Source organism: Cyprinus carpio, chromosome A16 (genome assembly GCF_018340385.1).
Source record: "Cyprinus carpio isolate SPL01 chromosome A16, ASM1834038v1, whole genome shotgun sequence".
Classification (NCBI taxonomy): domain Eukaryota; kingdom Metazoa; phylum Chordata; class Actinopteri; order Cypriniformes; family Cyprinidae; genus Cyprinus; species Cyprinus carpio.
Window position 1 is genome coordinate 4,539,247 of NC_056587.1, and position 20,687 is coordinate 4,559,933.

The 20,687-nt window shown below is 38.9% G+C and overlaps 2 protein-coding genes across 2 annotated transcripts; both read left to right on the forward strand.

Moving 5' to 3' along the window:
- Window positions 1-1,827: 1,827 nt before the first annotated feature.
- LOC109057946 lies at window positions 1,828-10,314 on the forward strand. Its single transcript, XM_042772119.1, has 7 exons — window positions 1,828-2,151; window positions 3,801-4,357; window positions 4,520-4,592; window positions 5,161-6,252; window positions 6,331-6,673; window positions 6,914-7,068; window positions 7,511-10,314. The coding sequence occupies exons 2-7, from the start codon at window positions 3,981-3,983 to the stop codon at window positions 9,743-9,745; spliced, it is 4,275 nt and encodes a 1,424-aa protein (XP_042628053.1). The 5' UTR covers window positions 1,828-2,151; window positions 3,801-3,980; the 3' UTR covers window positions 9,746-10,314.
- Window positions 10,315-17,480: 7,166 nt separating this feature from the next.
- LOC109113171 (single-stranded DNA cytosine deaminase) lies at window positions 17,481-20,009 on the forward strand. The gene is made up of 5 exons (XM_042773344.1): window positions 17,481-17,963; window positions 18,680-18,843; window positions 18,970-19,251; window positions 19,353-19,468; window positions 19,776-20,009. The coding sequence occupies exons 1-5, from the start codon at window positions 17,917-17,919 to the stop codon at window positions 19,824-19,826; spliced, it is 660 nt and encodes a 219-aa protein (XP_042629278.1). The 5' UTR covers window positions 17,481-17,916; the 3' UTR covers window positions 19,827-20,009.
- Window positions 20,010-20,687: the final 678 nt, after the last annotated feature.

The following is a 20,687-nucleotide window of genomic DNA, read 5'->3' on the forward strand; positions in this document are numbered from 1 at the left end:
TTATGAATATTGCATATGGAACCAGGAAGATGACGTTTGATTTGATCAACTGAAAGGTAGTGCCATAGAATTATGTCCTCTCAAAAAACGTGGTCCAGTCCCAGGAATAGGGTTAAACAGAGTCATATAAAGAGGCAGATTACTGACGCCATATTGGACAAAAGTGATGTGAATCATCCCTGAATATTTGTGTGAAGCCGTGGCGGTGGATTTGTGGTGGGTTGTGATGGGCTGTGTACACCCCAGACCGATTTGTTTTTAGTCCCAGTCCATCCCTGTCGCAGTCTGAAGCCTGATCAGTGAAGGAGTCTGATCTGAAAATAACAGTGCACTCCAGTCGCCATCCTGCTTCTGACGCTCCATTTAACCTTAAACCTCCCTTTACCTTTTCTTTTTTATACAAATTAATTTTTCAGAACTATTTGTTATTTATGTATTTATTTATTTATTGACTAGTTATTTATTTGATGATATTATTTATTTAATTTCTCGATAAACGTGTCGACATTCTATCATTCGCAAGTCAAGAAGTAAAATGTACTCTCTTTCTTCTTTTCCTTTATTCATCAGCTTCTCTTGTACCACACACAAAACCACATGTATGACAGCTCCATTTCATGTCTCTTATTAAACTGATTGTATTTTTATACAAATACATCTCCTTCTCACTGTTACCTAGGTTACAATACTCTGCCACTAGATGTAGCAATATTTTGGGAGTGTAATGTATGTCGGCGCTGAGTGAGAGAGGACTAGCACTGACCTGACCTTTGCTTGTCTTTTTTTTTTGTTGCTGTTTTTATTTTTGCACAGCATATTGGGGTTTATATAGTTTTTTATTGTTAGTTCTGTGATTCAGGAACATGTTTTGATAAACCTTATTTCAAGCAACATAAGAAAAAGACAACCTAAGCCTTAAAATACTATGTATTGTGATACTTTGGTACTGTAAAGCTGTACATACATGCTGCCGAATGTAAACTGGTATATACAGTAAGTGTATACGTATATTGTTTTCTATAATATAAAGTCCAGTGCTCTGTCAATGTGTTGCAATATCAACATTATTTTTTTCCCCTTTCCCTCCCTCTTTTTTTAGGATTTTGATACAGTATTTACTATTTATTGATATGATTATTATTATTCTGGTTATTATTAATTATAATAATTGTTCAAATTATTTATTTTCGCAATTTCAGAAGCAAGACTTCTGTCATGTTTTGTACTTTTATACTATTCACCACCAATCATCATCATCATCATCTCTGTTTAGTTTAGCTTCTGTGTCTACATAGACTGAACGTTGCTACATGTTAGTGCACTAAATATGCAAAAACTGGCTGTGTTTAACTGTGTGCCTTCTGAGAGAGACAATAAAGGAACTTACATGTAAATTGTAGACATTTTGTTGTTATTGTCCATTGTCTAAAAGCAGTCTATTATATGATTATGTTAATAAAAAGTGGGATATACCTTTAAAACATGATAACTGTTCTTTACTTTTGAGTGGGCCTGCATATTTTCTTACTATGGTAGGTGTAATTGCATATAATAACGTACTTATCAAGCAATGACGTATGAGGTAAACTACATTACCCACAAGCCCTTGCGCAGAGCCAAACTAGTGCATAAAAGAACATTTCTTTGTCTATAAAGTTTAATCGAGATCTAGGAAGCGATGTTTGTATAATAACCTAATAGGTTTATTCCTTGTGGGTTTTAAACAAATCCACCGATAGTCTACTATGCATAACTTTATAAAAAGTTTGTCACAGTATTTTTTTTTTTTCGACCAATGAGACGAGCCAATTGGGGAGGAGAGCGAACCAATAGCCGATGACTTTACTGAGAGGCGGACACAGACGGGCGACTGCTTGTTAGTTTGTGCTCTAGATTGTTGTTAAGGTTGTGTGGACTATCACTGCGGGGTTCGGCCTTATATCACTACATCAAAATCGGCCATTTAACAGCAGTGAACCAGGGGAATAACACATGCATGGAATAATGCACTTATTCCGACAAATATTGCGACGCTTGAGGAACCAAGACAAGGCTTGGGATGGATTCGAGAAGGCCGGCTCGAGACAGCGCAAATAATGCAACAAACAGCCAATAAAACGACCCACTGTTTATTTGTATAGAAACTAAGGGGTGAGTGCGCTTTGGCCACTTGAAGCCTTTTATCTTCAGTTTGTGTTCAGATTTTTTTCCCATTTCCCTGGGACAAGCAGGCAGGAACACACAGATAGAGAGCGGGTGCGGGAGGGGGAGTGGAGCAGGAGCAGGATCTTTAAAGGGGACGCTGGATCAACACTCAGATGCTCTGTTTACTGCCAAGAGTCATCGAGGAGCATCACAATTACTCGTGGAAATAATTCTTGTATTAAAACAACCTTTTTAATTCCTGGGACTATCTGTTTTCTAATTCTAACTTATTTTATTACTTGCATGACATTTTGAATTAATATTAAATGAATTTCAGAATGTTTTAGTGTTTGGTTAGTCTTAGTTTTTGCTTTAATGACACTGCACAAGTTTGTTGCGTGATCCATGTAGCATCTTGTGTTTCAGTGGAAGATGAACATCTGACCATCTGAATCTGAAAAAGCAGTTTACATGATCAGTGTTACATCAATTTACTTGACCTAAATGCTGAATCTTAAATATGTCATTCATTTTGAATCATAAAATTTCTTTGTTTTGTATTGTTCAAACTCTGTGTTTTTCCAGGCTTATATTACAGCAAGTGTAGTCTTAGGCATTTATGATCAACTGTATAATTTTATTTACAAAATGTCAACAGGTCTGTGCTGTTTTAGCTTCAGGACCCAGTTTTGGCACTTAGAAGTGGTGAAGTGTTATTTTTTGCCTTGTATTTATAGTTTTTAAGTATGAGGAAGTGTCAAACAAGCTGATGTTGACATCTGTTTGCTTCTGATGACCCGATGGCTTGCTTCCACCAAGAGCCAAAATGCCTTTAAAGGAATATTTCACCTAACAATGAAAATTTGCTGAAAATGTACTCACCCTCAGGCCATCCAAGATGTAGTTGAGTTTGTGTGTTCATCAGAACAGTTTTGGAGATATTTAGCTTATCTCACTTGCTCACCAATGGATCTTATAAAGTGAATGGGTGCCATCAGAATTGTTTAAATCAGGTGAGAAATATGCACAGATCAAGCAACGTTTACAAACATAAACAGTCCAAAATAGTTTGTTGGTGGATTTTGATGTGAAATGAGGATGCCGTTTTTTGCTGTAGGAAGCATTATTATGGATTATGGACTGGTATTTTGGCCAGAAGCGACCGTTTAAAGTTAAAATGCCTTATGTGTTTGTCTTACAAACAAGCAGCTTTTTGCTTCACAATACATTATTTAATGGATTGGAGTCGTGTGGATTACTTGTGGCTTATTGTGATGTTTTTATCAGCTGTTTGATGACCCATTCACTGCAGAGGAACCATTGGTGACCAAGTAATGCAAAATTTCTTCAAATCAGATCCAATGAAGAAACAAACTTACTTACATTTTGGATGGCCTGCGGATGAGTATAATTTCAGCAAATTTGCATTCATGGGTGAACTATTCCATTAACAAAACATATGAGGAGCGGAAATGTCTATTTATTTTGTTATCCATTACATGCGTGATTATATGGATATAATCTGAACAACATCTGAAAAGAAATTTCCCCTTTGTTTGAGTCATAACACACAAATTGACAAACATTGCAATATCTTAAACCGTTTTTATTTGCATTTGCATTAATCATATTTTTTTTTAAATGTGTTATTGCAGCTCTATCATCTAAGAAGGAGAAGACAACAGAAGACACTCTGCCTCAGAATAGATTCTCTGGCTGAATCTGAGAAAACTGGTCCAGACTATACCAAATGCAAGCCATGGCCATAATTAGAGTAAAACTACAAAACTACTGAGATTCCTGCACTACAGTCCAACTTTTTGTCATCAGTTGTGATGGCCAACACTGTTGCTTCTCTGGTGGTCCAATCTGAACTCTTACCTTCTCAGGCGTCCTCCTCCCTCTCTCCCTTTCCTTCCCTCCTCCCCTCCATAGAGGATGGAGAGGAGGATGGAGAGAAGGGAGAAGAAGAGGGCAAAGAGTCAGGAACAGTCGGGCTCACAGGTGACATCGTGACATCATCAACACCCCCTGTTGCAACAGTGGCTCAAAACCCAGAGCATCCATTCCAGTGTTTGGACTGTGGGAAGAGTTTTAAGTGGTCATCCAGACTGGCACATCATCAGCGAAGCCATAACAATGAGAGGCCATATCGCTGTAACCTTTGTCCTAAGGCCTTTAAGGGCTCATCTGCCCTACTATACCACCAGAGGTGAGAGTTCAACTGATTCTACATATGGGTTGACATGCAGGGTCACAAAATCTTGAATATTTTATAATGTATAAAGATATGATTCCGTGGTGACTTTTTTTTTGTTCTGTTATATGCTGTTTACCAAGTTCCTTTATAAAATTGGTTTGTGTGTTGTTTAAGGTCTCATTCTGGAGAGAAACCATATAAGTGTGATGACTGTGGTAAAGCATTCAAACGCTCTTCTCTTCTACAGGTGAGCCATTACTTTCTTTATGATTCAGATTTCAGTTGAACTTCATGAGTTCCACCTCAAAATAAAATGAAGGAATCAATTACCAATGTATTCATTAAAAAGAAAAATTAATAGATAAATATATTTTCTATTTGACAAAAAAAAAAAACATATTTAAAACTGTTTAATTCAGCTGTCCTGTGGTGAATGATGAACTGTACTATATACACACACACACACACACACACACACACACACTACTTATACAGAATATTTTAACTCTATTGACAAATACAAATTGATAAAGAAAAGCAATTGGTAAATACGCCATAAAAATACCATTTAAATGTTTCATTTAAAAATTATGTATGAGTTTTTTCTTCTAATGTAGTTCCCTAATAAATCTGGCATAAACCTTTTTGTGCCATTTTTGTGGAAAGTGATGTATTTCTTTGAATAATAGAACAAAAGAACAGTGTTTATTTGAAATAGAGTTTGTAATCATGTAAAAGTCTTTAGTTTAGTAAAAGTTTTTGATACAATTGTAGCAACTTGATTTACCTAGTATCACAATGATTTTTAAATCCAGATTCATCGCAGTGTGCATACAGGCCTTCGCACTTTCCAGTGCTCCTACTGCCCTCTGACCTTCAAATGGAGCTCACACTACCAGTATCACCTCCGTCAGCACACTGGTGAATGTCCGTACCCATGTGACAGCTGCTCCAAGGCCTTCAAGAACTCCAGCAGCCTGCGTCGCCATAAGAATGTACACCTGGGCTTCAAGCCTTACATTTGTGATGTCTGCAATAAAGCCTTCAGTCAGTCCACTAATCTGCGACAGCACATGCGCATACACACGGGTGAACGTCCGTATATCTGTGGGGATTGTGGGCGCAGCTTCACACATTCGTCCAACTTGGCGCTGCATCGCATCTCTCACATAGAAGGAAAGGGGAAAAGTGCTGGAAAGCCTGGAGGGGCCGGTCCAGGGTCAGCAACTCGAGAGATGGAGGTGGTGCTGACAGAGGATTTGAACACTGTTGGGATGAGCATTTCTGAAATGGTTGGACTTGTGGGTGGACAGGAAGGAGGGGTCGGGCAGGTGTTCCTGTCTCACGATACGTCCTTGCCTGCTACCTCAGGTTCAGTGAATCAGAACATCCTGCCACAGCTGACACTCACACCCACTTCCTCCACTGTCACGGACACAGAGCATACCCACATGAGCAAGACCAACACAGGTGCTAATGTTTTGCTATTTAGTTGTGGCAGCTGTAATGAGACATTTTCAACACAGAGTCACCTTGAGGAGCATCAGACGCTACATCTAGATAGCCTTGGCCCAGCAGGCGGTGAAGGGGTTGCTACAGAAAATAGCACAGGGGCTGAGGGAGGTGGAGTGTCACTGGTGGGGGCTACACCATTGTTGACAGACTTTGAAGAGGTTGTTGAAACCACCACAGTTACAGATAGTGGGCAGACGGCAGAGTTACTTGGTCTGGATGCCATTAGAAATGAATCGGGGCAGGCACAGTATGATCTTCTGCAGACCTTCACTGCATCCGTTAATCAGATGCCCACTGATACCAGTGTGTCAACTGCACAAGCTACAACAGAATGTGGCTACTGTGGGAAGAGTTTCAAGACCAGCAGTGGACTGACCAGACACGTGGCTCAGGTGAGACCAAGAAGCTCTTCTGGTGAATGGACAATTTTAAGAAACAAACCTCCATTTCTCATTATTTCTTTCTTTTTAGCCCATCCTCTTGCTTTATCTGAGTCACGTTCTCAGTTCAACTGCTCGGCATGTGACCGCTCCTTCCCTCTGCTCTCCTCTCTGCTCAACCACCAGCACTCCCACACTCCTGAGCAAAGGCTGCTTGCTGAGGCAGAGGCAGAAGCAGAGATCGTCTGCCCCTCTCTCTCACTGCCCCTGCCCTCCTTAAAGAAAGGGGGGGGAGGCGGAGAGAGAGAGATCCATGTCAGTCTGATTGCCGTTACTGAGGAGGGAGAGAGACGAGCTGTGAAGCCATCGGCCAAAGCTTCAGGAAAGGGAGCCAGGAGAGGTGGAGGCAGCAAGACATCTGCCACAAATAACGGTAAGAGTGCTGCAGTGGATGCTAAACCATTTGTTTTGGTTTATATTCAAAATCTGACATCTCTGATTGTCAGGTTTCATTGTTGTTATTTATTTTACTGTGTTATTATACTGTGCCATTTATTCTCAGGCTTTTGATATATGAAGACCTTACATTACCTTAAATGGTATAATAAACATGAGACAATGTAATATTCTCATATTCATCTCACAGATGTATTTCTCTCTTCATTCCCTAAAGAGAGGCCATATCGCTGCTCTGAATGTGGGAAGTCATTCAAAGGTTCATCAGGACTTAGGTACCACATGAGAGACCACACTGGGGAGAGACCCTATCGATGCACAGAGTGTGGCAAGAGCTTCAAAAGGTCCTCACTGCTGTCCATACATCAAAGGGTAAACACAGCTTCTTGTCAAATTGACATTTTGATTTATTTTTGCATTAGAGCAGTATGAAAAAACTGATTCATTGCATTATTAAATCAGTGATGTAATGTGTTTTATGTAATGTATTTACTATTTTTATAATGGTATTTTATTTATTTTTTAACAATATTCATGTGCCGATCCAGGTCAAAAGTTTAGCTTACCAACTTCAGTATTTAACAACACACTAAAGGAACGCTTACCAGCTTACACTCATAATACTTTTATTAAGCTTTTATGGTGCTTTTGTGAATAGAAAATGGCCAGTGCAGCTTTGTTTATGAATGACAGAATTGTAATATTTAGAATTTTAACATTTTAATATTTACTTTGTTTTATTCATGTTTTTCTAAATTAGCTATAACTAAAATAAATATTAAAACCTCTTGAAAACTGTTCTCAACCCATCTAGGTCCACACAGGTGTGCGGGCTTTTCAGTGTCCCTACTGTCCACTGACCTTTAAGTGGAGCTCACACTACCAGTACCATCTTCGCCAGCACACCGGTGAGCGGCCATATGTATGTCAGGAATGTGGCAAGTCTTTCAAGAACACCAGCTGTCTCCGTCGCCACAGTCAGCTCCATTCTGGCCTACGTCCACACACTTGCTCTGTATGTGGTAAGGCTTTCTCTCAGACCTCCAACCTCAAACAGCACGAACGGACACACTCTGGAGAAAGGCCCTTTCAGTGCTCCCAGTGCCACAAGAGCTTCACCCACTCATCCAATCTGCAGCTGCACCTACGCACACACTCCTTGCACAAGGACTTCAAGTGCCAACACTGCGGAAAAGAGTTTGTCATGCTCTCCTACCTGCAGAGGCACTTGAGAACTCACAGTTCTGGGGGTGCAGTAGCATGTACGAAGGAAGCAGGAAAGGTGGCTAAAGGTATTGGGGCTTCAGAGACAGCAACACTAAATTTAAACTTGAATTTACCTGGAGGGCTTACCTCGTTGTTTCCCACTGATAGCAATTCCACATTGATCCTTTCACCTCCAAATCTGGACATACCTCCAAACACATCACAGAATTATTTTATGATCCAAACGACTTCAGGGTTGCAACTGATCCCACTATCCAATCCCACACCAACACAGCCAGCCCCTCCTCCTCTACCACCTCCCCCACAGACACAGAATTTCCTGCTTCTTCAGTGCCAGTCCAACAATGGAAACCAGCCTAGTCTTATCTTGGTTCCCACAGCATCCAGTACAAACACTCTTTCCACCCCATCAGATCTACAGACCCTCCCCTTGGTGCAGACCATTCCGGCAATGCCTCAAGTTCTGGCAGCACCCCAAACACAAATCCAGCAATTTCAACCAGTTCAAACACAGCAGAGATTTATTTTGATGAATAATAACTCTCCCCTCATTACTGCCCAGCCTCAAAGCACATCGACGATTGCTCGTCCCATTTTAGGCAGCCTCGGTCGTAGCAGGAAGGGAGAAACCAGGCGTGGACGGAAGCCTAAAGCTGCTACCCAAAAATCCCCCCCTACAGTTCAGACTACACCAGTTAAGCAACCGTTAATGTTATCAGCTGCAACTTCCACATCTACCACAATATCCAGTACCACTTCTGCTGCTTCTTTAAAGACAGAGTTCCCACAGCTTACTATTGACAATCCACCGGCTGTGTCACCTGTCAGCAGTAGCCAAGTACCAGAAAGCTCTTCAATTCCTGCAGTTAGCATCATGTCAGTGACGGCAAACTCAACACTAACAAACAGTTCCCCCATGTTGAGCAGTGATCCTGAGAGGGTTTCAGTTGAAGAGAAAGTTGTCGAAGAAATCTCAAGGGAGCACTTTGTTCTGTGCCTAAAGAAAGAAATGGAGAAAGGAGGACAGGGGGATGGGGTGGAGGTGAAGGTGGAGATGGAGGGTGGGAATGATGCAGGGCAGTCTTATGTCTTTCAGATTGAAGGTGAGGGCCAGGAAGAAGAGGGAGGGAATAGTGAGGGAGGAGAGAAGTCGTATGTCCTACGGTTTCAGACAGAGGGAGAATGTGAAGGAGATGCAGGAAAAGAGAAGGCAGAAATGGTCTCTCTTAACTTACTCCAAGAGTGGACCGGACAGAGTGAGGGGCGTGGAAATGCAGAGGGAAGTGTTGAAGTAGAAAAGTCTTTTGTGCTTCATTTCCAAACAGAGCCTCAGAGTGAGGAGGACATTCAGCCAAGCTCGGGCTTCATAGGAGGCCCAGGTGAGGATCTCAGCCTTTCTTGCCACCCGGGTCAAGCTTTGGTGCCTCTGGAAGGGCAGGATGTGGTATTTGAGCTTGGTGATGAGGCAAAAATGGATGGAAGCACAGGTCCAGGGGATAGTGTTCAAATGATTGCACTGATAGAAGGTGAGGGCAATGGTTCTGGGGCAAGGGGCAGTTTCAAAAGTGCTGTTGGGGCAAACTCTGGGCAAATGGAGGGAATCTTCCAGTTAGAGGGGGGAGAAGGTATTGTTATAATTGAAGTTAGCACCAGCAGTTTGAGAGAGGGTGGAATGGAGGCAACAAATGTAGGGCATACTTTAGCGGAAGGAACAGAGGACAAGCAAGCTAATGGTGCACGAGAGGAAGTAATGTCAGAAGAGTTGAAACTTGCTGAGTCTGAGAGCATATCATCATCAGAGATGGGACTGATTGGAACTTAGGGCAAAGTATGGAGAACACTAATAGTCAATTTGACTGGCTTTAACACAATTCGCACCTCATGACACTGTTTCAAATGCGAAATTGCAGATTTGTTTACCACATATCCAGACTGGATTAATTTCAAGTAATGGTTCTGTTACTCAAAAGTGTTCCTTTTGGACTGTGATTGATGGTTTTAGAGATTAGGAAGCTCACGACAATGTTGTAGCTGTAGGACCAACACAGGACCTATGTTGAATCTTACATAAATCATTAAAGACCTGTTTGTTAGTTACAGTTTTTCACCTGGCCCCTACGGGGAGTTATTTCACAAACCACAATCATTGAATACAGCCCAGCCAAAAAACAATGGTTTCTAAATGAAGGAAATCCCTGGTGCTCTTCTACGTCCAGGGTGCACTGAAAAGAGAATTTATAAACTAATATGAAATATGAACTATATTTAGCTATGCTGTCATGTTGACAGTGATTGTACAAAGTGAACTTTTGTAAATATGTTTATTGTTTGTTTTCATTCTTAATATTGGTACTAGATGACAATTACCAATAAAAATATGTATGAATGACAGTATTTGTGTGTGCTGTTTTACTAATTTCACCTTAAACATATATTCATTTGACTTTATATGTAGGTAAACTTGGTAAGATTTAATGGATAAAGTTAATTCCATTTGATATTTCAGCAAATCATTATTTTACAGACAGAGATAAGCTCTTCTATATTTAAGACCTTTTTTCGCGCACGTATGTGTAATACCACACAATAATGCGTCAAATCCATACAGGATGCATGCGTTCTAGTGTCGAAAGATTAATCCACTACATGTGCATCTAAAGCTACGCATTTTGTGCAGGATGTGGATTGGTTGAAATTATATACCATGCAGGAAGACAACGTTGAGTTGTTGATAGTTGACAACCTCGAACACGGCAAGTAACATCGACTTGAGAAGAGGGCATTTTTGTATTACGTTGCTTTTAAAGCACTCAGGGCGTCTCTGAATATAGGATAAGTAGTTCAAGTGTGCTTTTCATATTACAGCCATAGACTGAGCTTTAAAGAAGGTGGTGTTTACCATATTAGGGATTTAAAAAAGCGTGATGACAGAGCAAGCTAACGGTACAGCATGGCATGCTACTATAAACCTGTTAAAAGCTTCTTGAATAGCTGCTCAGTTGGAAAGACGTACACAAGCCATAAGTTGTTTTTTTTCCACAAATGTTTGAGATGTAATGCAATATAATATCCTCATGAGGCAATCGTACATAAACCACAAGTATATCATATGTATATGATATATGATATATGGCATGTCTGGCATATCGCATCTTCCTCTTCACAATACCCTATAGATTTTCTATGGGGTTAAGGTCAGGCGAGTTTGCTGGCCAATTAAGAACAGGGATACCATGGTCCTTAAACCAGGTACTGGTAGATTTGGCACTGTATGCAGGTGCCAAGTCCTGTTGGAAAATGAAATCTGCATCTCCATAAAGTTGGTCAGCAGCAGGAAGCATGAAGTGCTCTAAAACTTTCTGGTATACGGCTGCGTTGACCTTGGACCTCAGAAAACACAGCAGTGGACCAACACCAGCAGATGACATGGCACCCCAAACCATCACTGACTGTGGACACTTTACACTGGACCTCAAGCAACGTGGATTGTGTGCCTCTCCTCTCTTCCTCCAGACCCTGATTTCCAAAGGAAATGCAAAATTTACTTTCATCAGAGAACATAACTTTGGACCACTCAACAGCAGTCGAGTCCTTTTTGTCTTTAGCCCACGCGAGACCCTTCTGACGCTGTCTGTTGTTCAAGAGTGGCTTGACACAAGGAATGCGCCAGCTGAAACCCATGTCTTGCATACGTCTGTGTGTAGTGGTTCTTGAAGCACTGACTCCAGCTGCAGTCCACTCTTTGTGAATCTCCCCCACATTTTTAAATGGGTTTTGTAACACAATCCTCTCCAGGGTGTGGTTATCCCTATTGCTTGTACACTTTTTTTCTACTACATCTTTTCCTTCCCTTCGCCTCTCTATTAATGTGCTTGGACACAGAGCTCTGTGAACAGCCGGCCTCTTTTGCAATGACCTTTTGTGTCTTGCCCTCCTTGTGCAAGGTGTCAATGGTCGACTTTTGGACAACTGTCAAGTCAGCAGTCTTCCCCATGATTGTGTAGCCTACAGAACTAGACTGAGAGACCATTTAAAGGCCTTTGCAGGTGTTTTGAGTTAATTGGCTGATTAGAGTGTGGCACCAGGTGTCTTCAATATTGAACCTTTTTACAATATTCTAATTTTCTGAGATACTGAATTTAGGATTTTCCTTAGTTGTCAGTTATAATTATCAAAATTAAAAGAAATAAACATTTGAAATATATCAGTTTGTGTGTAATGAATGAATATAATATACAAGTTTCACTTTTTGAATGGAATTAGTGAAATAAATCAACTTTTTGAAGATATTCTAATTATATGACCAGCACCTGTATAATCACTACAGTTCAAATTAAAATCAAGTACTTTACTTGTGATTTAGTATGTTAGACAATACATCAAAACAAGTGTACTTATTTAATGAAAGCCAAAAGATTATTAAAACAATGATTTAAAGTGTACTTTAAAGTAAAACCTCTCATTTGATATTGCACTTAAATGTAAGAAACATGGTCATGTATGAAAAAAATGTAGGGGACATGTTAGTTCTATTTGAAAAGGATTAGTTCATGATTTAATTCATAACATGCATTTAGAAAATGGATCATGTAATGTAAACTTTAAAGACATTTCAACTTGTCCCTTGTTTTTTGTGGTAATCAACATTAAGTGCTGTTGATTGAGCTTAACTCATCTTATACCCGGAATATTCCTTTAAAAAGCTTCGATTTCAGATTCAGAAATGGATTAGTACATTTTCACATTGTCCTAGTGAATCACTGACACCAGGAACCTCTCTGGCTTTGCCACTATACATATTATCTTATTAAAATCACTTATATTGTTGCGTAAGAGCTTTTTAATGTTTTTGAACATTACAGAAATCATCTCTGGGTTTCAAAGCCAGCAAGGTGCTAGATAAGCCTAAGCCTGAAAGGACAATCAGTCATCTGACTTATTGTTTATAGCAAGGATTGCTTTTAAAGGGACTTTTTGGAGTAGAGAAATGGACAAAGATTGTGATTTTCATGTGTTTATCTTATTTATTGTCATATTTATGAGTGAATTTGAGTTTTTGTGTGAAAACATTTTGTATGTTTCCATTGACTGCTGATGAATAAGCTTTTTAAAAGTATAAATAAAAGTTTTGTCCCCCAGGTTTTGCATGCCATTCAGTTATGCTAAAAACTCTTTTAATTAAGCAGTGTACTAGTGAATGTAAAGATTGTATATGTCCTCAGTGTGGACCTTTTGATGTGTTTTTACCAAGCATGGTTATCTCTTTTTCTGCTTCACTGATCTTTCTGTACCAATATATCTGTGGTTTTGCTGCACTGAAATGCTCTGATAGGTTTTACCTGAAGCAAACCTAGGAACAACACGATACAAACTCACTGCAAATTGAGTTCAATCTCTCATATCCAGCCTGTTTGCTTTAAATTTGCTGCAAAGACATTGCAAGTACAATTAATTCCGGCATGCTACTCTAAATTTGTGTGGGTGGATACAGTTTAGTGATGCTGAGTGTATTTGAAACTAAGAGCTGCTCATGCTGTGTGGTTTCTTAAAACACCAGCTATACCTCAACCACTCACACTACTACCCAGCAGCACCTAAGGCTGTCATTCACCACCGGATGTTTATACAGTTCACTGTGTGGTCGAGTTGAAGCTCACCTGCAACAGAAAGCTGCTCTGTCACTGCTAAGGCTTTCACTACTAACTTACACAAAACATTTAACTATTGTTAAGAAACCGCACTCTTGTGAAAAATGACGCTTTAGCATTACGTTTAAATAGAATGCTTATGGTAACAATACACTTTAAAAGAATATACTGAAGTGCAAACCAAATGTGATGTTTTCAGACACTTGACTATATATTAATTGCAACTAGATGTAAATAGTTTCATTTCATATTAAATGCAGTCAGCTGAACATTTGAGGGCTTTTTGACTCCCATAAGTTAGGGGTAGGGTTAGTTCACCTAAAAACAAAAATTCTGTCATCATTTACTCTCCCCCTACTTGTTACTATCTTGGATAAGATTGATTCTTCTGTTCAGGACAGAAGATATTTTGAAGAATACTGAAGGTAGCCAGTAACTCAAGGGCTACCGTCATCTGTTTGGTCACCAACATTCTTCAAAATATCTTGCTTTTGTTTTCAACAGAATTTAAAACTCTCCCTTTAAGTACATTTTACATGTAATTCCAGAATTACTTACGGAAATTGCAATTTAGTATGTTTAAAATATATTAACTTTAAATGTAATCACTACAGTTAGTACAATTAAGTACTTTACATGTGCTTTAGTATGTTAGACAATACGTCAAAACAAGTGCACGTTTTTTAATGAATGCTAAAGGATTATTAGAACAATCATTTAAAATGAACTTTAAAGTAAAACTTCTCATTTGCTATTTGATAATGCACTTAAGTGTGGTCATGAAAGTAACTTTATATTTAAATGACCTTTTTTTCATTAATTTAATATTATTTAATATTATAGGAAAGTTTCTGTCAAACAAATTAACTGTATTGTAATGCCAGCTGTGAAAAAGCCACTGCTGAGCAGCAGACAGGTGTTTGAAGCTACTGGAGTCTCAAGATCTTCTCCATGCAGACTGACAGTTGTGTGTTAAGCTGCGTTTCAGTCACTGCTAACCAAACCTCATAAAGAGAAACCTGCACAGTGGCTGTAGAAACACATGAAGACTTGTTTTTAAATAGTTTTGAACACTTATGAATGCTGCAACACAATGGATGGTCCAGAAAAATGGATTTCTGGTAGTTGATGAATGGCCATCCTATTCCAATGAGACTGAAACATCAGCAAGGAGGCGGTGGGTGATGATTTGGGTTGGAATATTGGGAAGTGAGATGTGAGGTCATTTTAGGGTGTCAAAATGACTTCAGCAAGATATGTGGAGTTCATAACTGACCATTTTCTGCTGTGGTATAAAATGAAGAATAGTGCTCTCAGAAATAAGATGATTTTCATGCAGGATAACACACTATCCTATGCTGCATAAATACCATGGTGCGAAACAGTTTGAAAATGTGTTTGTACAGCCACTGTGCAGGTTTCTCTTTGTGAGGTTTGGTTAGCAGTGACTGAAACGCAGCTTTACACACAGCTGTCAGTCTGCATGGAGAGGATCTTGAGACTCCAGTAGCTTCAAACACCTGTCTGCTGCTCAGAAGTGGCTTTTTTACAGCTGGTATTACAATACAAGACTTTGCAAGACATTTCATTGTTTCATACTTTTCAGCTTCAGAAAGATCTTTCTTCCTCACCACATTTCATGAGAACTGTGACTTGCTTATTAATGTGGAACAACCTCTTTAAGTAGGGTTTCCATTTACCTAAGAAGACCTGGCAAACTATTGACCAAACCAGTCTGAGATTGATACCAGTTATCTAAAAAGATGTGAAAAACAACACAAACAAAAATCTGACTCAGATGTCACTTGCATTACAGTGTACATTTAACGCAGTGTACATTTAAGAGTTGAAGTATATTACAAGTGAACATTCAATACAATCAAACACATATCTGAATTCTGGGACTTTTACCAATCAAAGCAAAAAAGATTATGGAACTAGCTAAACAACTTAAAGTAATAAATATGCTAAATATGCAGGCCTGTTGTACTCATTTTGCTGGTTTTGGTATTACTTTCCTGTAGCCAGTATTATGCATGTCAAGCTTTAAATACAGTTTCAGGATGATTTGAATTTCTAACTAAAACTTTTATCAGACCTATTCAGTGTACTCACATTGAGGTATAAAAATGAATCTACTACTAGAAGAACCTGTCACCCCATTTCACCTCAGACAGTGTCGAGTCTTTGTCATGCACAACTCTAATGTAAAAACCTGTTTTAGTACCAGCCACTTTTCATGGGCTGCAATTGTGTTAGTCAACTAATGAGCATGATTACTTCAGCTTTCCTTTTGGTAGCTTTGCAAGTCATAGCGGCGGGTTTGTTGTGGAGGAGCTTTTGTTATAATGTACATAGCTGCTCAGGCAATTGAACACCTGCTACTATATCCTCCTAACCGATGTGTAACTATTTTTGTCGCCAGGAAACAGATGTGAGTTCATGACTCTGGAAAGTAAGTGTGTTTGGAGTTGTGGTTGATTTTGTCTGCACGATGGGCCTCTCTGTGTGTCTGTATGCGTGTGTGTGTGTGCATGTGTGTGTTTGTTTGCGGGTGTAGGTGGGTGCGTTTCGGAAAATATGACTTGGTGTTTCCGGCCATGATTTGATTAATTTATTGTGCCCCTTGAAACAATATGGTGGTCTTCATTGCCCACCCTAAGCAAGAAACAGAGGAAAGTGGGCTTTGGGTCACCTGTGAGAACCAAATGTTAAAAATTCTGTCACCATTTACTCACCATCATGATGTTCTTTCTCCTGCGGACCAAAAAAGAAGATGTTTTGAAGAATGTTTCAACTGTTTTAGTCTGTACAATGAAAGTTAATACAATCCTAAAAATAAAGGTTCTTTATTGGCATCAATGAAGATCCTTTAACATTCATGGAATCTTTTCATTGAACAAAAGGGTCTTTATAGTGGAAAATGTCACTGCAAGGTTCTTTGGTGGAACCGAAAACAGTTCTTTGCTCACTATTTTTGAGAGTGTAGGGTCCAAAACAATATCTGACCCCATTGGCTTTCATAGTATTAAAAAGAATAAAAAATGCTTATGCTCTAAAGAAGTAAGAAAGTCATACATGTTTGGAGCAACATGATGGTGAGTAAATAATGACAGAATTATATTTTTTTTTGATGAGCTGGCCATTTATAACAATTACTATCATGTGTGCATTTCATAAGATTTATATTTGTCTTAAACAAAAAGTCTAGTCTATTTTTTTTTTTTTTGATAATGCACACATCAAAACAAATCATTCACAGTAAAAAAAATCACAAGAATCAGCTTTAATGGGAGCAGGACCTACAGTATATTCTTTTCTCTGTTTTCCCATGTTATACACACATAGCGCATTGTGGTAAGACCTCAGAAAGACTTGTGGTCGGAATGTAAATCATGGGAGCAGACAGATCTCTTCCAGATGTTCGAATTCAGACATACACACACATACACTTGAGAGGGAGCTCGTTGGGGAGCGGTGATTTCCCTGGCCGCAGAGTGCATGAGAGGGTGAAGTCGGGTGACTGGAGACAGACAAACACACAGGATGCCAACTTTAAAGTCACCAGGAAAGAGCCAAAAACAAGTTGCAGATGGAAAAAAATTAAGCGTGCTGTAGATCCTAAACCGGGCAGATTCACCCGGTCCTTTTTGCTACCTGTGCACTGGTGTGTGTGTGAGTGTTTAGTGGCTTTTTGGAACTAAATTCCAAATCCCCCCCCATTCCCTGTGGGAAAAACTAAACAAGTGGAAAGTGTGCGGATAGAGAAAATCTGAGCAAGAGAGAGAAGGTATAAGGGAGTGTTTGGGTTGTTTTTTTGGAATTGTGTGGGAAAAATGAAGTGGAGGCTTCCTTGACTGGGTGCAAGAGATCTGGAAATTTCCAACTGGCTCTGGTTATGCTGTTGGCAGCAATTTCTGACGCACATTCTGAAGCAAAAATTTTAGAAAACACGTCAAACGCTCAAGAGACTAATATGCATTTAGGACAAGGTCAAGTGCTATTTCATAAGCTTGGAAAAGTAATAAACATTGAGAAATGCATGCATCCTTTTATCTATTATGCCATCCAATTCACAATCTATAATGTCTGATTTACACTTCCTTTTGTCTGTGCAACAAAGACTGTAAGTCTTTTACATATCTGTTTAAATATAGCACACGCACATGTTATTGAGCTGTGTCGAGGTTTTAAATGTACCTCAGCCCTCCCAGACAGGTTTGAAAACCATTGTCACCCAATCAGGGACCCTCTTTCTAACAGCTATATGATCATGTCATAGGTTTTCTATACCTCCCTCTTCCTCAAACCATTTTTAAACTCTCACTGACTTTCGCTTGACTAAATGAGTAAGCAAGTTTCGACTTTCAGAATGATCAGCAAGCTGGACAGGTAAGTGAAAACAAAAAAAGTGATAGTGAGAGACAAGGGGGATTTTTTTTAGTCTGTGTAGGCAAAATCAACTGTATATCCATTAGAATTGATCATAATATTTATTAGAGCTTTATTAAATGAGGAATAAATCGATGCTTTGATGTCATTCAGTTGATGCACTTTAATGACGTGCAAGTGCATTGACCTGTTTATAGATTTTCTCCAGTTTCAGAAGTTGTAATTTGAAACTGATAGTTATTGGTCTATGAGTGATTGCGGGAATAATTTGGTGCACGTGGCTCTGAGTCTATATTTAAATGCACACGGTCAAGAACTTAACTCAAGTCTTAACTCAACCGACCGACCACTGATGACTGCAGGCATCCTAGTGGTGCTGAACAATGTGATCATTAAAGAATGCTGTAGACACACAGGCGAGTTTCTGAATCATTCAAAAGTTGAGATTAAAAAATATTTAGTTTGTATTTAGATTAAATTAAATTGCAGTTTGAATTAACATTTGATTTAATTTATTTAAAAGTTGCAAATTTGTTTAATTTGAGAGAAACTAAAAACTAATTTATATTAGATGTTAAATATATTAAAATGTAAAAGTTGTTTTCATTCATGTTCAACAAAAATACTATTTTTAAACAGTATTTTGGTCCCTTTTTACAATAAAAATAAATGACAAATGAATAAAATGAATAACAGAGTGTCATATTTTGAAACAGTGTGCTCATGACCCAGAAGAAATTTATCTTCAATTATAAAAATGTGCGCTGGGCCCGAGGGAGACACGACACGTACCTTTGTTTTGTAGTAAAGAGACGCACCGGCCCTGATTCCCTCTCTTTTGACTTTGGACACCTGAGAAATCGCACCGGCTGCCATGTTGAGGTGAGGGAAAGATTAACTGATAATGTGTAAAGATGAACCATAAAGGTAGTATTATAGAGAAAAAAAAACGTACTCACTTACTAATTCTTTCACCATCTGTAACTTTTTTCTCCTGTTTTGTCTCAACTACTCTTCCTACGTCACTTGGGTGCATTGTGTCCGGGACTGTCGGGATCCAGTGTGGACGGTGCGAGAATGTATTACGCAGTGACCTGGTTCTGCTCCTGGTCGCCCTGCTCAAAATGCTCTCAACAACTTGCCCACTTCCTGTCGCAGACACCCAATCTCCGTCTGAGAATCTTTGTGTCACGCCTTTACTTCTGTGATGAAGAGGACAGCCAGGAGAGGGAAGGACTGCGACACCTGAAGAGGGCAGGAGTGCAGATCTCTGTGATGACTTATAAGGGTAAATGGGGAGGGGACAGAGGGGGCGTGGTTAATATTTGTGATATAACATGGCAAATTTACATCACACTTGTAGTTTTTTAGATTCTGTTTTGTTTCTAGACTATTTCTACTGCTGGCAAACATTTGTTGCACGAAGGGAGAGGAGTTTTAAAGCCTGGGATGACCTTCACCAAAACTCTGTCCGACTCGTTCGAAAACTCAATCGGATTCTGCAGGTTACAAATTTACAATGATTTTAATATGACCTTACTGCTATGGCATTAACTTACAAGAAAAGTATGAATACTAACTAGACTATAGGACTAATATTAGATGACACAATGTGGCCATTTGAATATTTTACAACAATAGCAATGACAAATTTGGTCATTAAGAAAGTGTCCTTTTTTTTTCAATCACTCTGTTTAACAGTAGCATTTGTGGTAGTAATCCACATTCTATATAAATATAAACATTTTGATGAGGTCAAAGTTCATAGCATATTTGCCAGAGCTTAATGACTTTTCTTCTTTTTCACTGTAGCCCTGCGAGACTGAGGATCTGAGGGACGGTTTCGCTCTCCTCGGGCTATGATCACAAATATGAGATTCGCAAATCAATGAACACTGAGATATGAACTGAATGGGATTAAAAGAAATGGTGCTGTAGACCTGAGACTTGAATCCTGTGACTTGAATCTGACTTAATTCTTATCTAGTACTGTATTGTATGTAGCATTAATATGATTATGTTGGATGCAAAATAAAAGCTGTTATTTGACACTGACACATTTGACAACTGTTTTTCTCTTTGTGTTAAACCAGTATGAATCACAGTTTTAACTGTCCCTGCAATACACATACACTAATGTTCAATGTTAGTGGGTAGTAAGAAAGAAATTCATATATTTTTTTAAAGACATTCATATTTTTATTCAGCAAAGATGCATTCAATTGATCAAAAGTGACAGTAAATACATTTATAATGCTACAAAAGATTTCGATTTTAAATAAATGTTGTTCTTGGGTACTTTCTATACATAAAATAAATGGTATGGTATGGGGAATGGTATAATTGTATCATTTCTTGAACACCAAATCAGCATATTATAATGATTCTAAAGGAACATGTCACTGAAGACTGGCGTAATGGAATAATGAAATAAATGCAGCCTTGCTGAACATAAGAGATTGCTTTCAAAATGTGTACCACCAATATTAAAATGAGGCAAAATAAAATGTAATGTACAAGTATATAACTTTAATTAGTCATTTGCAATGTAAGTAGCAAACAATATATGTAAATACATTAATATGGTACTATTCAGTCATTTGTAACAAGGTTACAACCACCAAGAGGTACTTGGCCGGGAGGCTGAGGAGTGAAGACCCATCCTAACATCATCATTTTTTGAACAAATTGGGTAAACTCAGTATTCTTCCATACAGCAGTTGT